Raw genomic sequence first — 24365 nt, forward strand, 5'->3', positions numbered from 1 at the left:
CACCTTTATTTCGACCCCCACAAGCTATACAGAACTACCCCAAAAAACCCAACCCCTTCCCGCTGAACTGAATTCATTCTGTTTTTTTACTGCGAGGAATGGTGTGTTTTCATGTTACTGGGTTGAAACATGCCATATTATTTTCACCAGACCATAATAATAACAAATAATCAGTTGATAATTAATCATTATTTTACGGCAAATCATTGTTATTTGTGAACGTAGGCGTTTGAGGAAGGCCAACATTTAGCAAGGCAGGACAACATTCAGTCTACCCGAAGGAAGACGTATTTCATTGTAAATTACTGCTGTTAAATAGAGAGTAAAAAAGTGTAGTGTAGGCTATTCTTAAATTTGGACCTCATTTGAAGTACAAATCCAAACCCCAGAAGCAACCTACACTCTCTAAGTGTTCTTTTATTGAAAAGTAAGCATTTTATTTATTCACAGGCTATATGGTTGAAATGATATTGTTAAAAAAATGCTTTATTGATTAAAGTTTCATAGACCTTCCATTTTTATGCTTTAAAATCCCATGCCATACGTGACTTCACAGTATTTTCACATACTAAATTACTACCCCAATTCTATAATGGTAAAATTTACCATTATTATTTTTTTAGAACAATTGTAAACTACATAAATGGGTGAAGCAAAACAAATATGATAATTTTTTAACTGCAGATATAGGCCTATATTATTACAAATATATTATCATTACAATTATTTTGTGATGTGAAGCGATTCACACATGCTGGGGCCCCTTGTTTGCAGTGCAGACATGAGGTGATGTAATATAAAGCGATTTCTGCACTGCTTTAAGAGAGAGGAGGTAGTAATGGTGATTCCATTGAGTTGTCTGTGAAATTGCAGTCTGACAGAAAGATTTCAAATCATTGGTTTGATCTATGTAGATTAATTTACTCATCAAACCATATTGCTATAATGAATGAATGTTTACTTGAACTTCCTGCTTTATAAGCACAGAACCTATGGTTCTAGAGAGATTAATTAAATAAAGTACTCATCTTACAGTAGGTCTGTTTTGAAATTTCTACCTCTAGACCCCAACTGTTGTACACTTTTGTCTGCGTTGTACTGTGCATCTCGAGTTTAGCTGACAATCCATAGCCCTATAAACAGTTCTTACCCACGTCTCATAGCACGAAGAACCTGACTGCTTCCACTCTGTGCTGGCAGATGGATCTGCTTGCAGATGTTCCTTCTCTCTTGAATTAACTGTAACACCTGATTTAAAACAAAAGAAGGAAACAGTTCGATTAAATACTATAATTATGGTCAAAATGTACGATCAACAAACTCAAAACCTGTTTAGAAACAAATATCACCATTACAGAGGGAAAAAAAAATCATAGCAGTAAACTTATCCAAGAACCCAAATCTTAGGGCAAACAGGATAAATGCAAAAATTACTTGTCATGGCCTATAACTACAACGTTATTGCTGACTGAATAAAGTATTTAACTTTACTGATTGTACTCAGAACACTATATTCTGGTTATCAAATGTTCTGATATTTCTCAAAAACTACCACTTTTTCACATATTAGGCTCTATTTTACAGGTACTGTTTAAACATTTTAACAAGTTAAGTGAACAAAATGTATTAGGGTGTACTTTAAATTTGTCTTGGTTAAAACTGCTTGCTAGGAACTGTTACTATTCACTGATGCGTTGCATTTATTAAGCAGGATAACGTACAGTCTATGTTTTGGGTGGTACCTTGAGGTCTGACTGGTCTAAACTATAGCTTTGAAAGTGCACTGATGATGACTGATGAGAAAAATACAGTCAAGTGCAAGATGTGGAAGAGCTCTTGCGGTGTGAGTTCTTTGTGCTTTAGTTGCCTGTATTTTAGCACACTGTCACAGGGAGAGTTCAACATGCATTTGCATGTTACTGTGCATATTTATGTTGCATATTATGTTTAAACAATATACACACATATACATACACACACACACACACACACACACACACACACACGTATATATACATATATATACATACCGTACAGACCAAAAGTTTGGACACACCTTCTCATTCAAAGAGTTTTCTTTATTTTCATGACTATGAAAATTGTAGAGTTACACTGAAGGCATCAAGGGCTATTTGACCAAGAAGGAGAGTGATGGGGTGCTGCGCCAGATGACCTGGCCTCCACAGTCACCGGACCTGAACCCAATCGAGATGGTTTAGGGGTGAGCTGGACCACAGACAGAAGGCAAAAGGGCCAACAAGTGCTAAGCATCTCTCGGGGAACTCCTTCAAGACTGTTGGAAGACCATTTCAGGTGACTACCTCTTGAAGCTCATCAAGAAAATGCCAAGAGTGTGCAAAGCAGTAATCAAAGCAAAAGGTGGCTACTTTGAAGAACCTACAATACGACATATTTTCAGTTGTTTCACACTATTTTCTATATAATTCCATATATAATTCCACATGTGTTAATTCATAGTTTTGATGCCCTTCAGTGTAACTCTACAATTTTCACAGTCATGAAAATAAAGAAAACTCTTTGAATGAGAAGGTGTGTCCAAACATTTGGTCTGTACTGTATATATATATATATATATATATATATATATATATATATATATATATATATATATATATATATATATATATATACTACGCAAGCTATGATGACTTTCACCTTGATATTTTAGCACGGATGTATACCTAGCCGAATCTGTAGGGGGCGAGAACAAGTCTTTAAACCTGTGTGTATGCCTACTGTGAAATTACCACATCAAACCTTCTTTTTTAAAGAAGCTTCCCAATGGAAATCTCAACAAGACGCAGTAAATTATTGTTTATATTCTAACATTTATACAAGGACCTGACTGTGTAATCAGCATTTAAGAAACACCTACATAAGTAGAATTATTTAAAATGCTTCCAGAAAAGCAGAATGCATTTCTGACTAGAATACCCCATTATGTTGGAACATAGTACTTACCTCATCAGGGAAGTCTTTAGGATGTGGTGAGGTAAAGCGTATCCTCATGTCTGGATCAATTTGGGACACTTTGTCCAAAAGGTCTGAGAAGAGGAGGCCTCCCTTTTTTGTGCGGTAAACAGTCTTGAAGCCTCGGCTGAGCTGAGTACTGCCCTCAGAACAGATAAAGTGCTGTTCAGACAAGTCTCTATAGCTGTTCACATTCTGCCCCAGTAGGGTGACTTCCTTCACCCCCTACACATAAAACATACACACTTTACCTTACCTTCATAAATCATGGGCTATTATTTTAGGTTTATTACTTCCATTTTGCACAGTATTGTAAACTCAAACCCTTTTACCTGATCTGAAAGCATGCGGACCTCCTCCAAGATGGAAGACAGGGGTCTGCTCCTTTCTCTGCCACGAGTGAAAGGCACTATACAGTAACTACACATGTTATCACAGCCACGCATGATAGACCTGGAAAACAAACCCAATATGTCACATTTTTCATTGTTGTACAAGTTTAATTTAATTTATTCAAATGTATGAGATGGGGATGCAGAATAAACATATACAAGGAACTTTTCAAAACTCTTAGTACAACACTTTCAACTGATCACACTTGTAACACCACTTTTAAAACCTGATCTCATGATTTCATTGTAGTTGCACATATTTTAATTCCACATAATCATTGTTGCAAGACACAAGATTATTGTGTTATGTATTGGGAACATTTGGTTTAATCAACAAAACTCAATAGTAATATCTTCTTTCAATTTTTTTATTTTAACAATCTGTAAATCTAAGAGCAAACAATGCAAGATAAATGTTTAAAATCAGCTGAAATAATTACAGTAATACAGGCAATAACTTTCATGATTGAAAATAAACTTACTTTACCTTACTTGCATATCTCACATAAAACCCATAATGTTTGTAAAAGTATTTATCCAATGTGTTATCAAAAAGTGATAAAGGTATGACATGGACATAAGTTTTTGTGCTAGATAAGAGTTTACTGTCAATGCAGTAAAATGTCCTAACTGTGCCATATCAGGGTTGTTCCGATAGACGATAGTATCGTGTAACGATGATAGTCAGAGATATCGACATAAGCAGATGTCTCTGTCGATAGTCAAGACGATATTAGGCTCATTATCCTATAAATGTATTAAATAGTAATAATAATAACTATTATTAATTTTATTTTTATTAGGCGGCCAGTTATAATTCGGCAATCAAACTGCCCAGCTATTTCACTTCTGCACTGCATGTCACACACACACAGCGCGCATGCAAGCCCAGAAGGATTAGAGCCTGCAGATGCTGAAGAAGTTGTAACGCTTTGACTCGATTAACTCATTAAATCCATGAAAGGAAAGAGATAGAAAATGAGGAGTTGGTGTCCCACACATTTAATGGCTGGTACATGACAACGCGCTCTTCTCATACATGAGAGATTAACTCTTTCTTGGCGTTACAAATAAAGTAATAATAACAAGGCGGCAGAGCAAACTTATAGGGGGGGGGGGGGGTGAAATGCTCATTTTCACTCAATATCCTGTTAATCTTGAGTACCTATAGAGTAGTACTGCATCCTTCATAACTCCAAAAAGTCTTTAGTTTTATTATATTCATAAGAGAAAGATAGTCTGTACCGATTTTTCCCGGAAAAACACGACCGACTGGAGGCGTGACGTGTGGGCGGAGCTAAAGAATCACGAGCGCGAGTAGGCTTTTGCGTTGAGAGCATGTGGAAGCTGTGACACAGATCCAGAGGCTGAAATTTAACAAGAGCAGCATCAGCAAACGACGTCTCTATGTGGTATGTACTAAAACTGTATATATTTGCTTAGCGGTTTTGGAAAATGACTAAGTTCCACTTTATGTCATCTTTTTTTTTTTTAAGCTGTACATGTGGAAAGTGCAGTTTGATGACAACATCGCATGTTGTTTACTTGATGTGCTTATGCGCCGATAGCTAAGTTAACAACACAGAGATATTTGAAGCAGTTTTACTCACCGCATGCGGTTCCAATACACGATCGTGACCCTTTTTCGTTGGGACTGCATTATCCTTAAGAAATAAACGATGTGCAAACCCGGCGTCAAACTGGGCCTTGTTTGTAAAACAAGCATCTTTGAAATGCAGGGGAACGAACACAAACACTTGCACAACTCCACTGATGCTCTGTAAAAATAAACTTCATCCACTGGTCCCTTAATGCTGTTTTTTTTTTTTTGGTAATCTGTGCAGGGTTGTCTTGCCCTGGCAACCAAAAACACACTTCTGTGACATTTCGCGACGCTCTCGTTCTGATCTCGCTCTGCTCAGCCTCTCAGTGCGCTGCTATACGGGAACGCGCGCTCTTCCGGCAGAAGCGTCCTAAGGACCCATATAAGGAAATTCCGCTCCATCTAACGTCACACAGAGTCATACTCGAAAAAAACTTTCCCAAACCTGTGACAAACCGGAAGGAGTATTTTTGGAACAAAAATACTCCTTCAAACGTACAAATTAATTTTTGAAACTTTGTCCATGTTTAGCATGGGAATCCAACTCTTTAACAGTGTAAAAAACTCAGTATGCATGAAATAGCATTTCACCCCCCCCCCCCCCTTGAACTGAATCGTTTGAAATGGTTCGCGTCTCCAGTAAGCATTAAAGGTCCCGTTCTTCTTGATCCCATGTTTTAAACTTTATTTAGTGTGTAATGTTGTTGTTAGAGTATAAATAATATCTGTAAAATTCTAAAGCTCAAAGTTCAATGCTAAGCGAGATATTTTATTTAACAGAATTCCCCTACAAAAAAATGACCCGTTTGGATCCCTCCCTCTAAGTTCCTGCAGTAATTACGTCACTAAAACAGTTTTTTGACTAACCTCCGCCCACATGAATAAACAAACTGGGGGGCATGGTCTTGTTGCACTCCGACAGAGAAGAGTAAGAGTTGCGTTTGTGTTTGATGCCATGTCGTCGAAACGCTGTTATTTTCATCTCTGAGTCCAATCATATTTGTTTGGCCTTCCCAGGGATGCTGTACTTGGAGATTAATGGTTACAATTCATGTTTAACTCGGTTCCCAAAAATTATAATCCACATGTAAAACTATGTGCAGCACATTTTGCTGAGGACAGCTTTCTCAATCTCAATCAGTTTAATGCCGGATTCGCACAAAGATTATTCCTGAAAGATGAAGCAGTTCCCTCTTTGTCTGGAGAAGGCGTTGTTTATGGACCACAACCGGTAAGTGTATTTTATAATTTAAGCTGTTGCGTTTAACAGTTTCTGTAACTTATTACACGAAGGGCAACGCTGTTTAGCTTTGTTAACTAGATGTTAGGGCTGTGCAAAAAAAAAAATCACATGCGATTTTTATGCACATCTCGTCAGTAAAAACACTCCTGTGATTATGAGTACATCTCCAGCACATGCTCCTGCCCACTTGCTTCTCAAAACCAGCCCAATCGCGTTTCCAGGAGCGCAGCGCGCTCTCTAAGCTGCTGTCGAATCACAACACAGGAACCGCTGGCACAATCACAACTCGTTGCATATTTCTGAAGGAGGGACTTTATAGAACAAGAAAGTCATCGGCCCGTTTTTATGACAGTGAAAACAGCGGTATACAGATAGGTGAATTGTGTGAAAACACTGTGATTTTTTACACTCGAAACATGAACACGTTATATTGCACACTGTAAACACAATCAAAGCTTCAAAAAAGCATGAAAAACGGGACCTTTAATACACAAATGACATAAGCTATTAACTTTTTAAATGTGGCTAACACTCCCTCTGAGTTAAAACAAACCAATATCCCGGAGTAAATCATGTACTCAAACAGTACACTGGCTGAACTGCTGTGAAGACAGAACTGAAGATGAACACAGAGCCGAGCCAGATAACGAACAAAAGACTGACTCATTCACGAGTCAAGAGGCGTTTCTGTTGGATGCATCCGATTCGAGAACCAAGGAGCTGATGATACTGCGCATGTGTAATTCAGTGTGAAGCAGACTTACACACAGAGCGTCTGAATCAGAATCAGAAAGACCTTTATTGCCAAGTATGCTTGCGCATACAAGGAATTTGTTTTAGTGACATAGGCTTCCAGTACACAGAGACAACAACACACAGACCAAAAAAATAAATAAATAAATAAGTGTATAAACAATTGTGCCATAAATGATAATGAAATAGGATTGAATAAGATGCAGGGATGTACTAGGATGGAGGGGTAACAAATAAATATAAGGATATTGCACATTTTTTTGTATAAGCATAAGTGGGGAACATTTAACTGTTCAGGAGGTAGATTGCCTGGGGGAAGAAGCTATTCTTGTGCCTTGCTGTTCTGGTATTTGCGGCTCTGAGGCGCCGGACAGATGGCAATAGTTCAAAGATGGGGTGATTTGGATGTGAGGGATCCAGAGTGATTTTCTGAGCCATTTTCCTCACTCTGGATGTATACAGTTCTTGAAGGGTGGGCAGAGGAGCACCAATAATCCTTTCGGCAGTCTGAACAGTTCTCTGTAGTCTTCTGATGTCTGATTTTGTTGCTGAACCAAACCAGACAGTTATTGAAGTACACAGTACAGACTCAATGACGGCTGAGTAGAACTGTTTCAGCAGCTCCTGTGGCTGGTTAAACTTCCTCAGGTGTCGAAGGAAGTACAACCTTTGTTGGGCCTTTTTCACAACGGAGTCAATGTGATTGTCCCACTTCAGGTCCTGAGAGATGGTGGTTCCCAGGAATCTGAATGACTCCACTGCAGTCACAGTGCTGTTCATGATGGTGAGTGGGGAAAGTGCAGGGGGGGTTCTCCTAAAGTCCACAATCATCTCCACTGTTTTGAGAGTGTTCAGCTCCAGGTTGTTAAGACTGCACCAGACAGCCAGCTGCTCAACCTCTTGTTTGTGAGCAGACTCATCACCGTCCTGGATGAGGCCGATGACTGTAGTGTCGTCTGCAAACTTCAGGAGTTTGACAGAGTGATCTTTAGAGGTGAAGTTGTTGGTGTACAGGGAGAAGAGCAGAGGGGAGAGAACACATCCCTGAGGGGCACCAGTGTTGGTGGAGCAGCTGTTTGACATGAATTTCCCCAGTCTCACTAACTGTTGCCTATCTGTCAGAAAGCTGGTGATCCACTGACAGATAGAGCTAGGAACAGAGAGCTGGGTCAGTTTGGTCTGGAGGGTTGTTGGGATGATGGTGTTGAAAGCCGAACTATTGGATTGTTTATACCGACTCTGATTCTCTGCTGCCTGCCCCCGACATCTGCTTGTTTCTGTTATCGATTCTGGTTATCCCTATATACCTGACGCCATTGCTGATCATTGCCCGTCTGACCATTCTCATTAAAAGTTCTGCACATGGATCCGAATCTCTCTGTCTCATCATTACAGAAGACTTTGCCCAACCAGGATCCAGCAGCTTTCTTGAACCCCAGACCAGGTATGGAGTCAGCTAACAGTTCATGCAACCCTGTAGAGGTGCTATGCTCCATTTTTCAAGATGGTAGACCAATTGAGCTCTTTGTGGAGGAATTCCTTCAGTATAGTCACCTTTTGCCTGGGGATGAGGATCTGGTAAAGGACTGTTTCTGGAGTGGTCTTGATACTAGGATAAACTTGAGTTTACCAGAAGAAGACCCTAGCTAGACCCTGGGCCAGTTTATTAACTTTGTGTTGGAGTTTTGTGGCTCTCCCTTTACAGTTGAGGAGGTTACTTCTCCAATGTGTCCAGCTCCTATCTGTTCGGTGGTCCCTGTACCAGCGCCGCTGCACAAGATGGCTGGCAGCCCAGCCCTGCTGCACAAGATGGCCGCCAGCCCAGTGCCGCTGCACAAGATGGCCGCCAATTCAGCGCTGCTGGACAAGATGGCAGCCTCAGTCGACTTTCCAGAGTCAAGTCAGGTCTCCTCTAACACCCAAGAGTCAAGCGGAACAACAGTTAAACTTCTTGATTCTAGTCAGGTCACCGTTGATCAGGTCCCTGTTGATTTTCCGGAGTCTAGTGAGGTCACCACTGATCATCCAGAGTCAGGTCAAGTCTCCACTAACCGTCCAGAACGAGATCAGGTCACCCTTTAACACCCAAGAGTCAAGTGAAACAACAGTTAAACTTCATGAGTCAAGTCAGGTCCCTGTTGATTTCCCAGAATCTAGTCAGGTCACCATTGATCATCCAGAGTCAGATCAAGTCTCCACTGACTGTCCAGAACAAGGTCAGGTCACCACTAACACCCAAGAGTCAAGTAAAATAATAGTTAAAATTCATGAGTCAAGTCAGTTCCCTGTTGATTTCCCAGAATCTAGTCAGGTCACCATTGATCAGGTCCCTGTTGATTTCCCATAGTCTAGTCAGGTCACCGTTGATCATGTCACCGTAGACCACCCAGAGTCAGGTCAATTCTTCGCTGACCATCCAGAGTCAGGGTTAGTTACCATTGACCCTCCAGAGTTAGGGCTAGTTCCTGTTGACCTTCCAGAGTCGAGTCAAATTCCAGTTGACTGTCCAGAGTCGAGTCAGGCTACTGTTGACTATCCAGAGTCGAGTCACGTTCCAGTTGATTCCCCAGAATCAAGTCAGAGTCGAGTCAGGTGCCCATTGACTTTCCAGTGTTGAGTCAGGTTCCGGTTGACCCTCCAGAGTCAAGTCAGGTGCTCATGGACCCTCCAGAGTCAGGGCTAGTCACCGTTGACCTTCCAGAGTCAAGGCTAGTCACTGTCGACTTTCCAGAGTCAGGGCTAGTCACCGTCGACCTTCCAGAGTCAGGGTTAGTCACCGTCGACTTTCCAGAGTCAGGATTAGTCACCATGGACTTTCCAGAGACAAGGCTAGTCACCGCTGACCTTTCAGAGTCAAGTCAAGTCACCGGTGATCGTCAAGGACAGAGTCAAGTCACCGGTGATTCTCAAGGACCGAGTCAAGTCACCTGTGATCCTCAAGGACTGAGTCAAGTCACTGGTGATCCTCAAGGACAGAGTCAAGTCACCGGTGATCTTCAAGAACAGAGTCAAGTCACCGGTGATCTTCAAGGACAGAGTCAAGTCTCAGTTGATCCTCAAGACCACAGTCAAGTCCCCAAAAACCTTCATGAGCAAAGTCAAATCACAGTCAATCATCAGGAACCAAGTCAAGTCACAGTCAATCGTCAGGAAACCAAGTCAAGTCACAGTCAATCTTCTGGAACCAAGTCAAGTCACAGTCACTCTTCAGGAACCAAGTCAAGTCACACTCGATCTTCACGAATCCATTCAAATCACAGTCAATCTTCAAGAATCCAGTCAAATCACCAATGATCTACCAGAGCCTCGTCACATCTCAGCCCCACTTCCAGAGCTCTCTTCCTATTCTGTCACGGCCATGGAGGCCAGCTATGAGCTCTCATTCATTCCGGTCATGGCTAAGGAGGTTCTCCATGAACTCACTGCCTGCCCTGTCACGGCCATGGAGGCCAGCTACCATCTCATCACGCTATTAACCTGTTTATGTTCCCTGTTTCAGTCCCACCTGACCAGACTTGCTTTCCGGTGTCATCAACTCCACTGTGGTGGTCCTCTGCTCCACCCTGGTGGGCCTCTGTCATGTCTGCTCAACTATGGTGGTCGTCTGGTCCGCCCTGGTGGGCTCTTGTCTCATCAACTCCACTGTGGTGGTCCTCTGCTCTGCCCTGGTGGGCCTCTGTCATGTCTGCTCAACTATGGTGGTCGTCTGGTCCACCCTGGTGGGCTCCTGTCCTATCATCTCGGCTGTGGTGGTCTTCTGCTCCACCCTGGTAGGCTCCTGCCCCCTCTTCTCAGCTGTGGTGGTCGTCTGCTATGCCCTGGAGGGCTTTTGTTCCCTCTTCTCAGTTGTGGTGGTCGTCTGCTCCGCCCTGGGGGGCTCCAGTTCCACCTGCTCTGCTCTGGTGGGCTCCCACGCCAAATGCTCTGCCTTGGTGGACCCCTGTTCCCGAGCTAGGCCCATGGCGGGCCCCTGTTCCCGAGTAAAGCCCATGGCGGGTTCCTGTTTCCCCTGTCAGGCCCACGAAGGGTCCTTGTTTCCAATGCCAGGCCCAGGAGAGGCTCCTGATCTCCATGTTGGGCCCAGTTCTGCCTGCTCTGCCCTGGTCCTCGACCACTGCACTTCCTCATGGACCTGGCCCTCTGTCCCTCCCCCTGTTCCGCCTCCGCTCCACTCCCCTCCTAGATTGTTTTGAGCGTCTGGAAGCCGCCCCTTTGGGGGGGGGCTAGGTCACGATCATTACATGGAGTGCCCATGAACGTCTGTAGAGGGCACTCCAATCAGGACATTCCACATTAACCACCAGATGTCACTCGGACTCTAACACCTCTCATCTGTTGCACCACACACTACTACATTTCCCATGAGTCACTGCATCACAATCACCCTGCCACACCTGCACATCATTCCCCAGTCAATCTCCTTGCCACACCTGCACCTCATTTACACACACATAAGCAGCACACTCACTCTCACTCTCTGCGAAGTCTTGATTTGCTGTGTCTGTCATTTCCGAGCGTTTTCCTTTTGTTTGATCTCTCTGTACCTGACCTTTGGATTGTTTATACCGACTCTGATTCTCTGCTGCCTGCCCCCGACATCTGCTTGTTTCTGTTATCGATTCTGGTTATCCCTATATACCTGACGCTATTGCTGATCATTGCCTGTCTGACCATTCTCATTAAAAGTTCTGCACATGGATCCGAACCTCTCTGTCTCATCATTACAGTATTATAGCTCCGCCCACCGCACGCCTCCAGGAGCTCTGCTTTTTGCGGAGAGAATCGGAAAGCTGTATTTTTCTTTTATAAATATGATAAAATTAAAGACATTTTGGATATATGAAAGATGCAGTACTACTCTATAGGTACTCAAGATTAACATGAGATTAGGTGAAACTGTGTATGTTATGTACCCTTTAAACAGTGCTCCAAGAACCAGTGAGAAACTACTAAATTTGGTCCAGAATCAATAAATAGCACTGCGAATTAAAGGCAGGGTAGGTAAGAAATTTATAAACAACTTTCTTCCAAATTTGTTTAAACTTTCTATATATATCAATGCATAATTAAAATGTAAGTACTCTGATAAAAAAAGAGTATAAAAATCGAGTGACTCTGGTTAATCTGTATTAAACACAGCTCATTATTTCCATTCGGGACGAAACATAGGATTGGCTTAGGCGACTGTCACTCTCTCGCAACCATGGCAACCACCCTTTTGCCACACATGACCTGCCCACTTGCGCACGCACGTTTGATTTGAGGAAATTTAAGAGGCACGGATCCTAGGAATACCAAAACAATGGCAGAGAAACAGCAAGCAAAATTCACAGTACCGGCCTATGCAGTTAGTGAAGGCAAACCAGGCAAAAAAATGGAAGACAGTAACAGTACAAGAAAAGGCAATGAATAAAAAGTATTTGGATAAACAAAGAAATAAAACGCGAGTTAATATCGGCGTGGCTTTCCAGCGATGGCGAGAACTGAGGGAACTCAAGTGCTCCTTGCGCTGCACTTCGACCACCCCGTCCTCGGCGTCTACTTCCTCAAACCCTAGTTGCACGGCCTCTTGCACGACCTCCTCTGCTTCGCCCTTGACCCCGGACCTGTCCTCGAGCTGACGATGCGGTACTTGTCTCTGGAGTGTAGTCTTCATCAGAGTCAACAATGCTTTCATCATGGAAACTCTTACATGCAGAACAACGTTATGAATCTTACACGAAATTCGTCTTCATCACAGTGTAAATGATGATAATGGAAAAACGTGTATCATGCAACCTGTTTTTAGCTTGGCCTTATAGACAACTAGCTCGTTAGCGAATCAAAAAATATATATTTTAAACTTTACCAATATCAATATGCTAGCTTGATAGGGAGTACTAAAATACATCTTGTTTGTTTATCTTCATAATTATAAAGTTATTTTTATTACATGTGATTCTGACACGATGTCACTACATGCACTGTGCTCCTTCCTCTCCGCTCGTCTCAGGTAAATAATGCGTCTTCCAGCTCAGTGGTCGGAGTCGCGCATTCATGTGTTTTGGGGCGTGGCTTTGGAAGGAGCCCAGAAGGGAGGGGGTGGAGTGAATGGAAATAATGAGCTGTCTTTAAAACAGTCGTGAGAGGTCTACAGACACTCGATTTTTATACTTTCTTTTTCAGAGTACATACATTTTAATTATGTATTGATATATAAATAAAGTTTAAACAAATATGGAAAAAAAGTTTTTTTATACATTTTTTACCTACCCTGCCTTTAATAAACATCACTGCAAAATCCAGTGAAAAATGCTTGAATTTGGTGCAGAATTTAGTAATTTTGGCATGGTACATTCATGTTATTATGCATTATAAATATAATAATGTACATTGCAATAAATATACATATTACTGCTTTGGGTTTATGTTCACGGTGTGTGTTTTCACTGCTATGTGTGTGCACGAATTCCGAGTATGGGTCCCCATACAAATAGGTATGTCACATCACTTTCACTTTCATATTATATGAATAAGGAAATCTAATTGTAGTCATTTTTGTTGTTAAGCTTTTGCCTTTATAATAAATTATGTTTTTCATAACAAATACCATAGTGTTATAAAAGTCAGTTACTTTTTACCTTAGTAGTGACAAACCATGTACATGGTTACCATGATCTATAAATGCATGATTCTATGGAATAAGAATGGTATTTTATTGAGATGTACAGTCATATAGACAGAATCCAGTTCATTTTAGTATTTTCCGTATAAAAAACATTTACACATTTTATACTTACTGTTTTTCACTGTTTCATGGTTAATGTAGCTATTTTAAATCAGCATCCCAACTTAAACTTTACATTACAATGAGACAATAAAGCAGTATTATTTAGCAACTTTGCTTCTTGTGAAATACAGTAACAATATTGTGATGTTCTACAAAAGTTGGCATAAAACAGTGCATTACTCACACAAAAGCACTGTGTCCCTCTGGAGTCTGATGGACAGGCATGACATCAGCGTAAGTCTCTTCTAATGATAACAGCACATTACTGGCCCTCTGACCTCTGTAACCAAGAGATAGCAACCGAGGCAGATCTCTGTATGCATCTGGCCCTGCTATAACATCCACCAACTTCTCCTGCTCAAGTAATTTAGTCTTCAGTCTTTCTGCCATGCAACCTACAGAAGGACATAAGATATGTGCATCAAGACTTGACAAGAAGGTTTACCAGTTGATGGAACTGTAACTTGCCTAATCAGGGCAGGAACTGCATTTCTGCCAACAACATCAAATAGAAAATAGGTTGCTAAATGACATTTTTTATTTTTTTCAGACAACATACTGGCATGGCAAAAACCTGCATTGTTCTTCTGTTCAGCCATGTGCGTGCACATTTACACTTTTTAAAATAAAGAGGAACCGTCATAATAGTTACCTAGGACACCTATTTTTAATGAAGGCTTGTGTTTTTGACACCTTTTCTTTAAGGCAGTGAGATGTTTGAGTCGGTTCCAAATAGTTTGCTCTGCCTTTTCTCTGTCGAAGGAGAAAAACAATTAAACCCTAAATCTGAATTATTATTTTTTTTATAAATACACTTATTTCATGGTTAAAAAGGAGTCTTTCTTACCTTATAGAGCAAGTGACAAGCAATACTACATCTGCCTATAGAAGAATATCAGACAAAGCATTCATGTAATGACACAACATTGACCATATTCTGCTATTCTGAAGGTATCTCAACCCTTACAAAAATTCACCATGGTAATCATAATTTCTACAGATGTTTCCATGATGACTTTTTATTGGATAAAGTTTGCAGTACCTCTGGCAGCTCATGTGTCCGTGAATATCCTGCTTTCTGAAGAATGGACCAAGCAATTTCAGTGTCACTGACATTCATCTGACAGCCGTATGTCTCAAAATACACTGAAATACATTACACTTGTCAACATCATGTGGCATAAATACTTAATTCCAAAAAAGAATAGAACATATGCTCATTTGATAACTTTTTAATTTACTAGTTGGGTTAATGTGTTTGCTTTAATTATGTTTTAGTTTTTCCAAGGCATTACCTGCTGTAGTTATTCAAAGATTTGATTTCAAAAACAGTATCATCATAACTATTAAACTACATCTTGTTATTTTTACCTAACCTCAGAAAAATCTCAAAGTAAAAAGAGGTTTTAAAGTCTGATTTTGTGGAGGCTGTGCTAAAAAATTAAATTATTATTATAATCCTAATGTTTATTAGGATTAATTCAAGTGATGAAGGTGTTGTTGTGTACTACTGTAATGTTACCCTGTCTGGTTTAAATTTGTGAAAATTATTAACAGTTGAAATCATTATAATTTTATCAAAATAATCAAAACTTGTGTAATCAGGTACATTACTTAAGTATTTAAATAGTTACACTAACTTACTTACTACAACATTTTAAATAGGGTAACTTGTAATCTGTAACCTAACACCTATTTCCAAAGAAACCTTCCAACACTGTTAAGAAGCTACACTTGAATAATAATAACAATAATAATTTATGTAACAAATTGTTCTTAGATATAGCTCAAAACGACGAATAAATGATTTTTATTATTATTGCTGTAGTCTAATAATAATAATAATAATTATTGCTGTAGTCTAATAATTATTTTGTTATTGCGTTTGTTACAAAGCAAAAAGAGTTTTGCATATCGTTTATCAGACACTAATACATTATCTGTCAATCTCTAGAAAAAGGTCCTGACCTTTCTGTGATCGTGCTGTTGTGCATTCAGGAATATGGTACTCATCAAATTCATCATTGCAAGCGTCATAGCTTTTGTCAGAACTCTTAATAAAGTCCTGAAAACTGGGACCACATGCCAGTTTATTCTTTAACTGCACCACTCTTGTCCCATCGGTAGAGGATGGTTTAGAGCAATAATATCGGTCACATGTGTCCCCTTGAAGGCGTCGAGACAAACATTTCCTAAAAGTAAATCTGCAGAATCTGAAATTGCTGCTTATGTTCATGTCTCACTGACCTAACTGAACAGCTAAAAACAAACACCATTACATTACACTAATCAATAAATGAACTACCCCAATTAACTATTCCAACAAATCTAATGAAATGAAGAAAAGACAACACTCCGTAAATGTAGCTCAAGCTACAAAGTACATGTGTAAACGATGTAAATATGGCGACGCCACTGAGATATATTTCAAAATAAAAGCCAGACTTCTTCTTCTTCTCTTGTTTTTTTTTTTTTTTTTTTTTTTTTTTTTTTTGTCGAATTGGCAAACCATCGTTAAAGGTGCATGTCCGCCATAAATTTTTCTGGAGTGTGAAACGTAACGGTTCATCTATAAACTATTTAACTATAATCAATGAGGTGGAAGAGGGGGAGATTTTATATATATATATATATATATATATATATATATATATATATATATATATATATATATATATATATATATATACATAAATAAATACAAATTTAAAGCTTCAAACTCTTTCCATCAATCTTGTCTTTTTTAGATACTTAAACAATTATCCATATTTTCTTGACTGCATTACCCCCATAACCTAAAATTGTCTTTAGAGATATAATATTAATTCCCATCAGTTCAAGTTCTTGGAACATCTGATGTCTTTCCCTTTCATACACTATACATTAGAAGAACATGCTCAACTGATTTTGGTAGTCCACGTTGCCTGTTTCATGTTTCCCTGTGAAACTGTTATTTAATGCTACATGTCCTATTCTCAATCTATATATGATAACCTCATTCCTTCTATTTCCATAACTCTCTCTTTACCAACACTGTCCTGGATCTTAAATAAATGCCTCCCTTTTCTTTCATTTTCCCAACTTTTTTTGCCATTTCTTTTCACCTTCAGTATATATCAATCTCTTTATTTCAGCTTTACTTATTGTAATTTGGAATTCAATTTGGAATTTTTCCAGGGTCTTCTTTGCAAACTGATCATCTCGTTCTCATTCCCCTCTACTCCAAAGAAAAGAAACCAATAACCTTAATTATATATCCTGTCATGTTTCTGATTTTCCACTCTATAAACTTGTCAGTGACGCCACTGAATCTGTACAAACCACAACTGTGTTAGGCTGAACTTCTTCAACCCACTGCAGTGCAAGACACGTCTAATAATTCAGAAGATACATGATCAGAATCTCTTCTAGAAACTTTGATATTGAATTTAGTTATACATATAACACACATACATATACACATACACTGAACAAAATTATAAATGCAACACTTTTATTTTTGCCCACATTTTTCATGAGCTGAACTCAAAGTTCTAAGACTTTATCTATGTACACAAAAGGCCTAATTCTCCCAAATATTGTTCACAAATCTGTCTAAATCTGTCTAAATCTGTGTTGTCAGCACTTCACGTTTGCTGAGATAATCCATCCACCACAAAGGTGTGGCATATCAAGTTGCTGATTAGACAGCATGACTATTGCACAGTTGTGCCTTAGGCTGGCAACAATAAAAGACGACTCTAAAATGTGCAGTTTTATCACACAGCACAATGCCACAGATGTCACAATTTTTGAGGGAGCGTGCAATTGGCATGCTAACTGCAGGAACTTCCTATAGATCTGTTGACCGTGAATTGAATGTTAATTTCTCTACCATAAATTGGATTTATTAAAAACTTTGATTGGACATTGTCTCTCCTCGTGTGAACATTCGGGGCGGTGTTATGCAAATCTTCCCTCATCGTGATGTGGACACGTGGGGGTATGTTAGAATGAGCCGCTTTAAGTACACTGCAAAAAATGACTGTGATTTTAACAGTAAAAAACTGTGAAAATGTGTCATGCTGTGTTCACACCAAACGCGAATAGAGCGTCAAATTCGCGTCTACCGCGCCTAGTTTGCCGCTTGACCATTTTGAGATCATTCGCTTCATTCGCGCGAGTAATTCGCTTGATTCGCGCGTGAAATTAACTTCACAACAGACGCGAATTCGCGTCATGGGGGGGCTTCTGCCAGCTGAGTCCACTGAGCATTTTCAACCGCCATTTTTATTCGGATAATTTTCAAAATATTACTGTTATTGTGTCATGAAATGTAGTTTTAAAAGTATTTCAGGCGAGAATGTAGTTGTTTTAAACTCAAATATGCGGTTTATTTATAATGACAGCGTCTATTTAAAAAATGTGTTTCGCCGATCTCAGAGATGAGCTCCATGCGACCTCCGTCATCATGTATCCGCCGAGAGCAGCCTCGGCTCGGCTAGACCTTCTGACATTTGCCGCTGGCTCTGATGTCTCTTTAGTGGTTCAATATAAAATATAATTCGTTTGGGGTAAAATGAAACGTTTCTTATCTTTGGCCTTTATCTATTAATATGTTTTATATATATACATAGGTCCTTTTTATTCCGGTCTCTATAGAAATATGAACTTTTGTCATATAGCTCCGGTTGACTGCTCACTGACAACATCAGTCGTTCCTCCTTGTTGAATGAGTGGAGAAGGGTATTCCTGCACAACCCGAGGCTGCAGGAACATACTGTTGAATGAGTGACTCCTATAGCAGGCTCCTGATTGGTTAACGCGGCGCGAATTGACGCCAAAGTTCAAATTTTTCAACTCAGGCGGCAGACGCGAATTCGCGTCAAACGCTAAATGCACAAAAAGCACCATTCGCGCTTAACGCTCTATTCGCGCGTCAATTAGCGTCATTCGCGCGAATGAGGCGAATTCGCGTCTTCCGCGCCGCGCTTAACGCCCCATTCGCGCCGCGAGACCTCCAGACGCGCGTAAACGCGCCTTTGCATTGACTTAACATTGAAATCATTCGCGCCAGACGCTCTATTCGCGTTTGGTGTGAACACAGCATCACGCTGTCTAGTCTCTGTTTCCCTGGGTGTCCACTAGAGGGCTCACTTCCCCTTAGGCACTTCACCGTAGGCTCTAGATTTCCTCTAGTCTTGTCCTGTCATCACAGTAATTGCACTCCTGTTAATTGCACCAGGTGCAGGACCTTTATTGTCATTAGCTTCCCTATAAATTCCAGTCTTTTCCTGTCGTTTGGATGGAGTCCTTATCCTTCATGTTCCCAGTCTGCTTGTCCTCCGAGTCCTCTCGTTTCCCGAGTTCCCTTTCCTGTTCGTTTCCTTTTGTTTGTTTATTTTGGACTGTCTTTTTGGTTTTTTCTTGTGTTTCTGATTACGATTTGGATTACCTTTTATTAAAGACATCTGCATTGGATCTCTTGCTCTCCCTGTGTCTCTCTGGGTACACGATCGTCACAAAATGCTACTGTAAACTGACATTCCCAGAATTCTCTGTGTTGCATTTCACATTTTGATTGAATTTGATGTTTTTTCTTTAAAATAACTATGTTTCTTATTTTTTTTCTTATCCGTTATGTTTATTAGGATTGTATGTTACATATAATGTTGTTAATGTTTTTTGCATATTTCAGTTTAATGAGTTTCACCATGATGGTGCTTAGTGCTTGTGTGAATGACACTGTGCATCTTTTATGTATTGTCATGTGTGTGCAGGGATGACCTCAAGCGCAGACAGAATGCACTACACACAAGGTTTATTGATGACAAAACGGCGAAAACAGAACCCATAGGGGGAAAACAATGACTAGGGAATAGACGAACACTTAACATGCCTTTGACTAAACTAGAAACAAACAGTATAATAAAAAGACTCTTCACCTTGGTAATCACACAACACTCCCCAGAAATACAATCCACAGGACTCTCAATGTTTTAAATGTGTAACAATGAACCGCGCCAGACAGCGAACACAAGGGGATAGAAATAGGGAAACTAATAATAACATAACAGGTGACAGAGGTAAAGCAATAGCGACAAACATAGGATAACAAGGGGACGGGGCAAGGGAATGAGACAACACAAGCACATGAACCGAAGACAAGGCCATGTGCTTGCACACAAAACACGGGCCTGTCATGATCCTGCCTCAAGACTAGAAAAAATCAAGGACACAAGGGCAGAATCATGACATGTATCTTATTATTTAAAAGCTGCTTGTGATGGGCTTTGTTTCATCACGTGACTTTCTCATCACCACCTGCTTTTGGTGGTTACCAGTGTGATGGGTATTGAAGAGAGGGGACTCAAATGCGAGGGCAAAATGACAGTCTTTAATCCAACAAAGGAAAGCCACAGGAAAATCCAACAAAGGAGTACAAAGATGAAAACTAAGGAAGACCCGAAGGCTGGGTTAAACTAACACAGGAAACCTCCGTGGCTGGAACTACCAGAAGGCTGGCGAGGTGGAGGCTTTGACTGGGCTCAGGGGAGAGCCGGGGATCGGTGCTCGCAGTGCGGGGCGGTAGCGGCGTAGAACAGCAGGTAAGGTTCTGTGGGGTATAAAGGGTGAGCACAGAGAGGTACAGGTAGCGATAGTAGACAACTAACTTCACCCCGACTAGACAGGACCGGACAGGACCATGACAAACTGCTAACAAGGACGCCAAAGGCAACGGCTTCATTCGGAAGTAACAATCTGACAATGAGACACGGGAACGAGAGGGTAGAAGTAGCCCAAATAACAAGGCAAGATGAGAACCAGGTGGAGGGGGAATTATCTTAATGAGAAGTGAAGACAGCTGTGACACATAAGCGAAGAGCGAGGGAGACAGGAGGGGAAAAACCAGCAGGGGGAGACAGAGGGAGAAGAAGAGAGAGATAGAGACAGGATCATGACAAGACCATGACAGTACCCTCTCCTCAAAGAGCGCCTCCAGGCGCTCCAGCGGGGAAATGCTGGCGAGACCGGAGGAAATCATCAATGAGCGAGGGGTCCAGGATATCCTTAGGGGAGACCCAACTCCTCTCCTCAGGACCATACCCCTGCCAATCGACTAAGTATTGGTAACCACGACCCCGACGCCGCCTATCTATGATCCTGCGGACGGTGTAGACCGGGGAGTCTTCGATACGAACGGCAGAGAAGGACGTGGGAGGGGGGGAGCGAGAGGTCGGTTTAATGCAGGAGACGTGAAACACCGGGTGAACACGACGAAGATTATGCGGCAACCGGAGTTTGACGGCGACAGGGTTAACGATCTTGATAATGCGGAACGGCCCGATGAAGCGGGGAGCCAGTTTACGGGAGTCAGACTGGAGGGGTAAATTAGATGTAGAAAGCCAAACCCTCTGACCCGCGGCATAGCGAGGACTCTTGACACGCGATTTATTGGCAGCCACGCACATGCGTCTCTTAGAACGACAAAGTGCGGATCTCACCCTCTTCCAGGTTCGTTTACAGCGACTGATAAAGGTCTGAACGGACGGGCAGTGAGAATCGGTCTCTTGGGACGAAAATAAGGGCGGTTGATAGCCGAGGCAACATTGAAAGGGAGAGATACCAGAGGCCGAGGAGGGGAGGGAATTATGAGCATACTCAGCCCAGGAAAGCTGTTCGACCCAAGATGAGGGATTGCGAAAGGCTAGACTGCGGAGCATGCGGGCATCAATCTGATTGGCTCGCTCGGCCTGGCCGTTAGTCTGTGGGTGAAAACCCGAGGAAAGGCTAGCAGTGGCCCCTATGAGACGGCAAAATTCTTTCCAGAACTGCGAGGCGAATTGCGGACCCCTATCGGACACGACATCGGTGGGCAACCCGTGATACTTAAACACATTATCAATCATAATCTGGGCCGTTTCCTTCGCAGAGGGCAGTTTGATAAGAGGAATGAAGTGCGCCGATTTTGAGAAGCGGTCGACTACCGTCAGGATGACAGTCTTGCCGGCTGAGGGCGGAAGACCGGTGATAAAGTCGAGAGCTATATGGGACCACGGGCGAGAGGGAACAGGTAGCGGTCGGAGAAGACCAGCAGGCGGAGAGTTGCCTGCTTTGGTTTGGGCACAGACAGAGCAGGCAGCGATAAAGCGGCGCGCATCACGTTCTAAAGAGGGCCACCAGAAACGCTGGCGGATAAATGCGACAGTGCCTCGAGCACCGGGATGAACCGCTAGTCTAGAAGAATGGGCCCATTGAAGAACCGCTAATCGTGTGGGAATGGGGACAAAAAGGCTGCCCCTAGGGCAGTTACGGGGAGTAGCGACGTGAGAGAGAGCGCGTTTAACCTGTCTCTCGATCCCCCAGACCGTAGCCCCCACCACCCGACCGGAAGGGATAATTTCCTCTCGGGGGGTGCGGCCGATCGAGGGATCGAAGAGTCGAGACAACGCATCTGGTTTACCGTTCTTAGAGCCCGGACGGTATGAAATGACAAAATCAAAACGCGTAAAGAAAAGGGCCCAGCGAGCCTGACGCGAGTTCAATCTCTTGGCGGAGCGAATGTATTCTAAATTGCGATGATCCGTTAAAACAATAAAAGGGACAGAGGATCCCTCTAACCACTGCCGCCACTCACCCAACGCCAGGCGGATGGCGAGGAGCTCTCGATTCCCGACATCATAATTACGTTCAGCGGGGGAAAGGCGGTGGGAGAAGTACGCGCAAGGGTGTATCTTATTATCCGACGCTGACCGCTGGGAAAGAACGGCTCCCACCCCCACCTCGGAGGCATCGACCTCAACGATAAACTGTCTTGAGCTATCTGGGGTGCGGAGGATGGGTGCGGACGTAAAAAGGGTCTTTAGCCGGTCAAACGCCTCCTGCGCAGAACCGGACCAACTGAAACGAGACTTAACCGAAGTGAGGGCAGTGAGTGGCGCGGCCACCTGACTGAAGTTGCGTATAAAGCGGCGATAAAAATTAGCAAAACCGAGAAAGCGCTGTAGCGAGACACGAGACTCAGGGACGGGCCAATCGAGCACGGCCTGGACCTTGGTAGGGTCCATTTTGATCCCCTCTGCCGAGATAACGGAGCCTAAAAACGTTATAGACGAAGCATGAAAGGAGCACTTCTCGGCCTTAACAAAGAGTCGATTCTCAAGCAAACGTTGGAGAACGCGGCGAACGTGCTGCACATGAACCTGGAGAGAGGGCGAAAAAATCAAAATGTCATCGAGATAGACAAAAACGAATAAATTGAGCATATCCCGAAGGACGTCATTGATCAGAGCCTGAAAGACAGCGGGGGCGTTAACCAATCCGAAGGGGAGGACCCTATACTCGAAGTGGCCGAGGGGCGTGTTAAAGGCGGTCTTCCACTCGTCCCCCTCCCGAATGCGTACGAGATGGTAGGCGTTACGTAGGTCGAGCTTGGTAAAGACTTTTGCCCCCTGCAGGATATCGAAGGCTGAGGACATCAGTGGCAAGGGGTAACGGTTCTTAATCGTGATGTCGTTCAGCCCCCGATAATCAATGCATGGGCGTAAAGAACCGTCTTTCTTCTTAACAAAAAAGAATCCGGCGCCGGCAGGCGACGAGGACGGAACGATTGTGCCGGCGCTGAGAGACTCAGATAAATAATTCTCTAAAGCCTCCCGTTCGGGAGCAGAAAGAGAATAGAGCCTACCCCGAGGGGGCGTGGTCCCCGGGCGGAGATCAATAGCGCAGTCATACGGACGGTGGGGCGGAAGAGACATGGCTCGAGAACGGCTGAAAACCCCTCGCAAATCGTGATACTCCTCCGGAACCCCAGTCAGATCTCCCGTCTCCTCCTGCAACACAGAAACAGAAGACACGGGGGGAACAGCCGAGGCTAAACACTTAACATGACACGACAACTTCCAAGACAAAACAGACCCCCTAGCCCAGTCAATGTGTGGATTGTGAAGTTCTAACCAAGGGTGCCCCAGTACTAAAGGGGTAAAAGGAGACTGAAAAATTAAAAAGGAAACTGTCTCTTTATGGTTGCCAGAAATGGTTAGAGTTAATGGGATAGTCTGTTTCTGTACCCTAGGTAGGGCGCTGCCATCAAGGGCAAATAAAGAGGTGGAGTCTCTTAGCGGTGTGAGCGGAATACCTTGTTGGAGCGCCCACTTCTCATCCAAAAAGTTTCCCTCGGCCCCAGAGTCGATCAAGGCCGCACAGGAGGCTGACGACCCCGCCCACTGGAGATGCGCTGGAAGTATCGTGCAGGAAGTGGAAGGGATGGACTTAGTGGTAGCGCTCGCCAGTAACCCTCCTCCTACTGGCGAGCGTTGGCTTTTACAGGACACGAAAACACAAAGTGAGAGGCACTAGCACAGTACATGCAGAGGCGGTTAGAGATCCTCCTCTGACGCTCCTTAGGCGAAATACGCAGACCACCCAGCTGCATGGGTTCCGGTTCTGAGTGGGAGGGGCTGACTCGAGGCGGCGAGAAGAGACTCTCCTCTAGGCGATGAGCACGACGGCGCTGATCAAACCGTCTCTCCACCCGGATGGCCAGGTCGATAAGGTCGTCGAGCCGGGCGGGGATTTCACGGACGAGGACCTCGTCCCGCACCTCTGGAGACAAGCCCTCCAGGAAGCGAGCAG

The 24365-nt window shown here is 42.7% G+C and overlaps 1 protein-coding gene across 1 annotated transcript in view; it reads right to left on the bottom strand.

Annotated features, from left to right (window-relative positions):
• The window catches only part of cdk5rap1 (CDK5 regulatory subunit associated protein 1), a 30891-nt gene extending 14727 nt beyond the window's left edge, over positions 1 to 16164 (bottom strand). Inside the window, exons 1-8 of the mRNA XM_052568766.1 lie at positions 15720 to 16164; positions 14794 to 14897; positions 14599 to 14633; positions 14404 to 14504; positions 13936 to 14146; positions 3324 to 3444; positions 2983 to 3216; positions 1151 to 1248 (exon numbers count right to left, since the gene is read on the bottom strand). Coding sequence (XP_052424726.1) covers positions 1151 to 1248; positions 2983 to 3216; positions 3324 to 3444; positions 13936 to 14146; positions 14404 to 14504; positions 14599 to 14633; positions 14794 to 14897; positions 15720 to 15987 — 1172 coding nt within the window. The 5' untranslated portion in view covers positions 15988 to 16164. The remainder of the gene's footprint in view (positions 1 to 1150; positions 1249 to 2982; positions 3217 to 3323; positions 3445 to 13935; positions 14147 to 14403; positions 14505 to 14598; positions 14634 to 14793; positions 14898 to 15719) is intronic.
• Between the last annotated feature and the right edge of the window lie 8201 nt (positions 16165 to 24365).

This window comes from Carassius gibelio, chromosome B11 (genome assembly GCF_023724105.1).
Source record: "Carassius gibelio isolate Cgi1373 ecotype wild population from Czech Republic chromosome B11, carGib1.2-hapl.c, whole genome shotgun sequence".
Taxonomy (NCBI): domain Eukaryota; kingdom Metazoa; phylum Chordata; class Actinopteri; order Cypriniformes; family Cyprinidae; genus Carassius; species Carassius gibelio.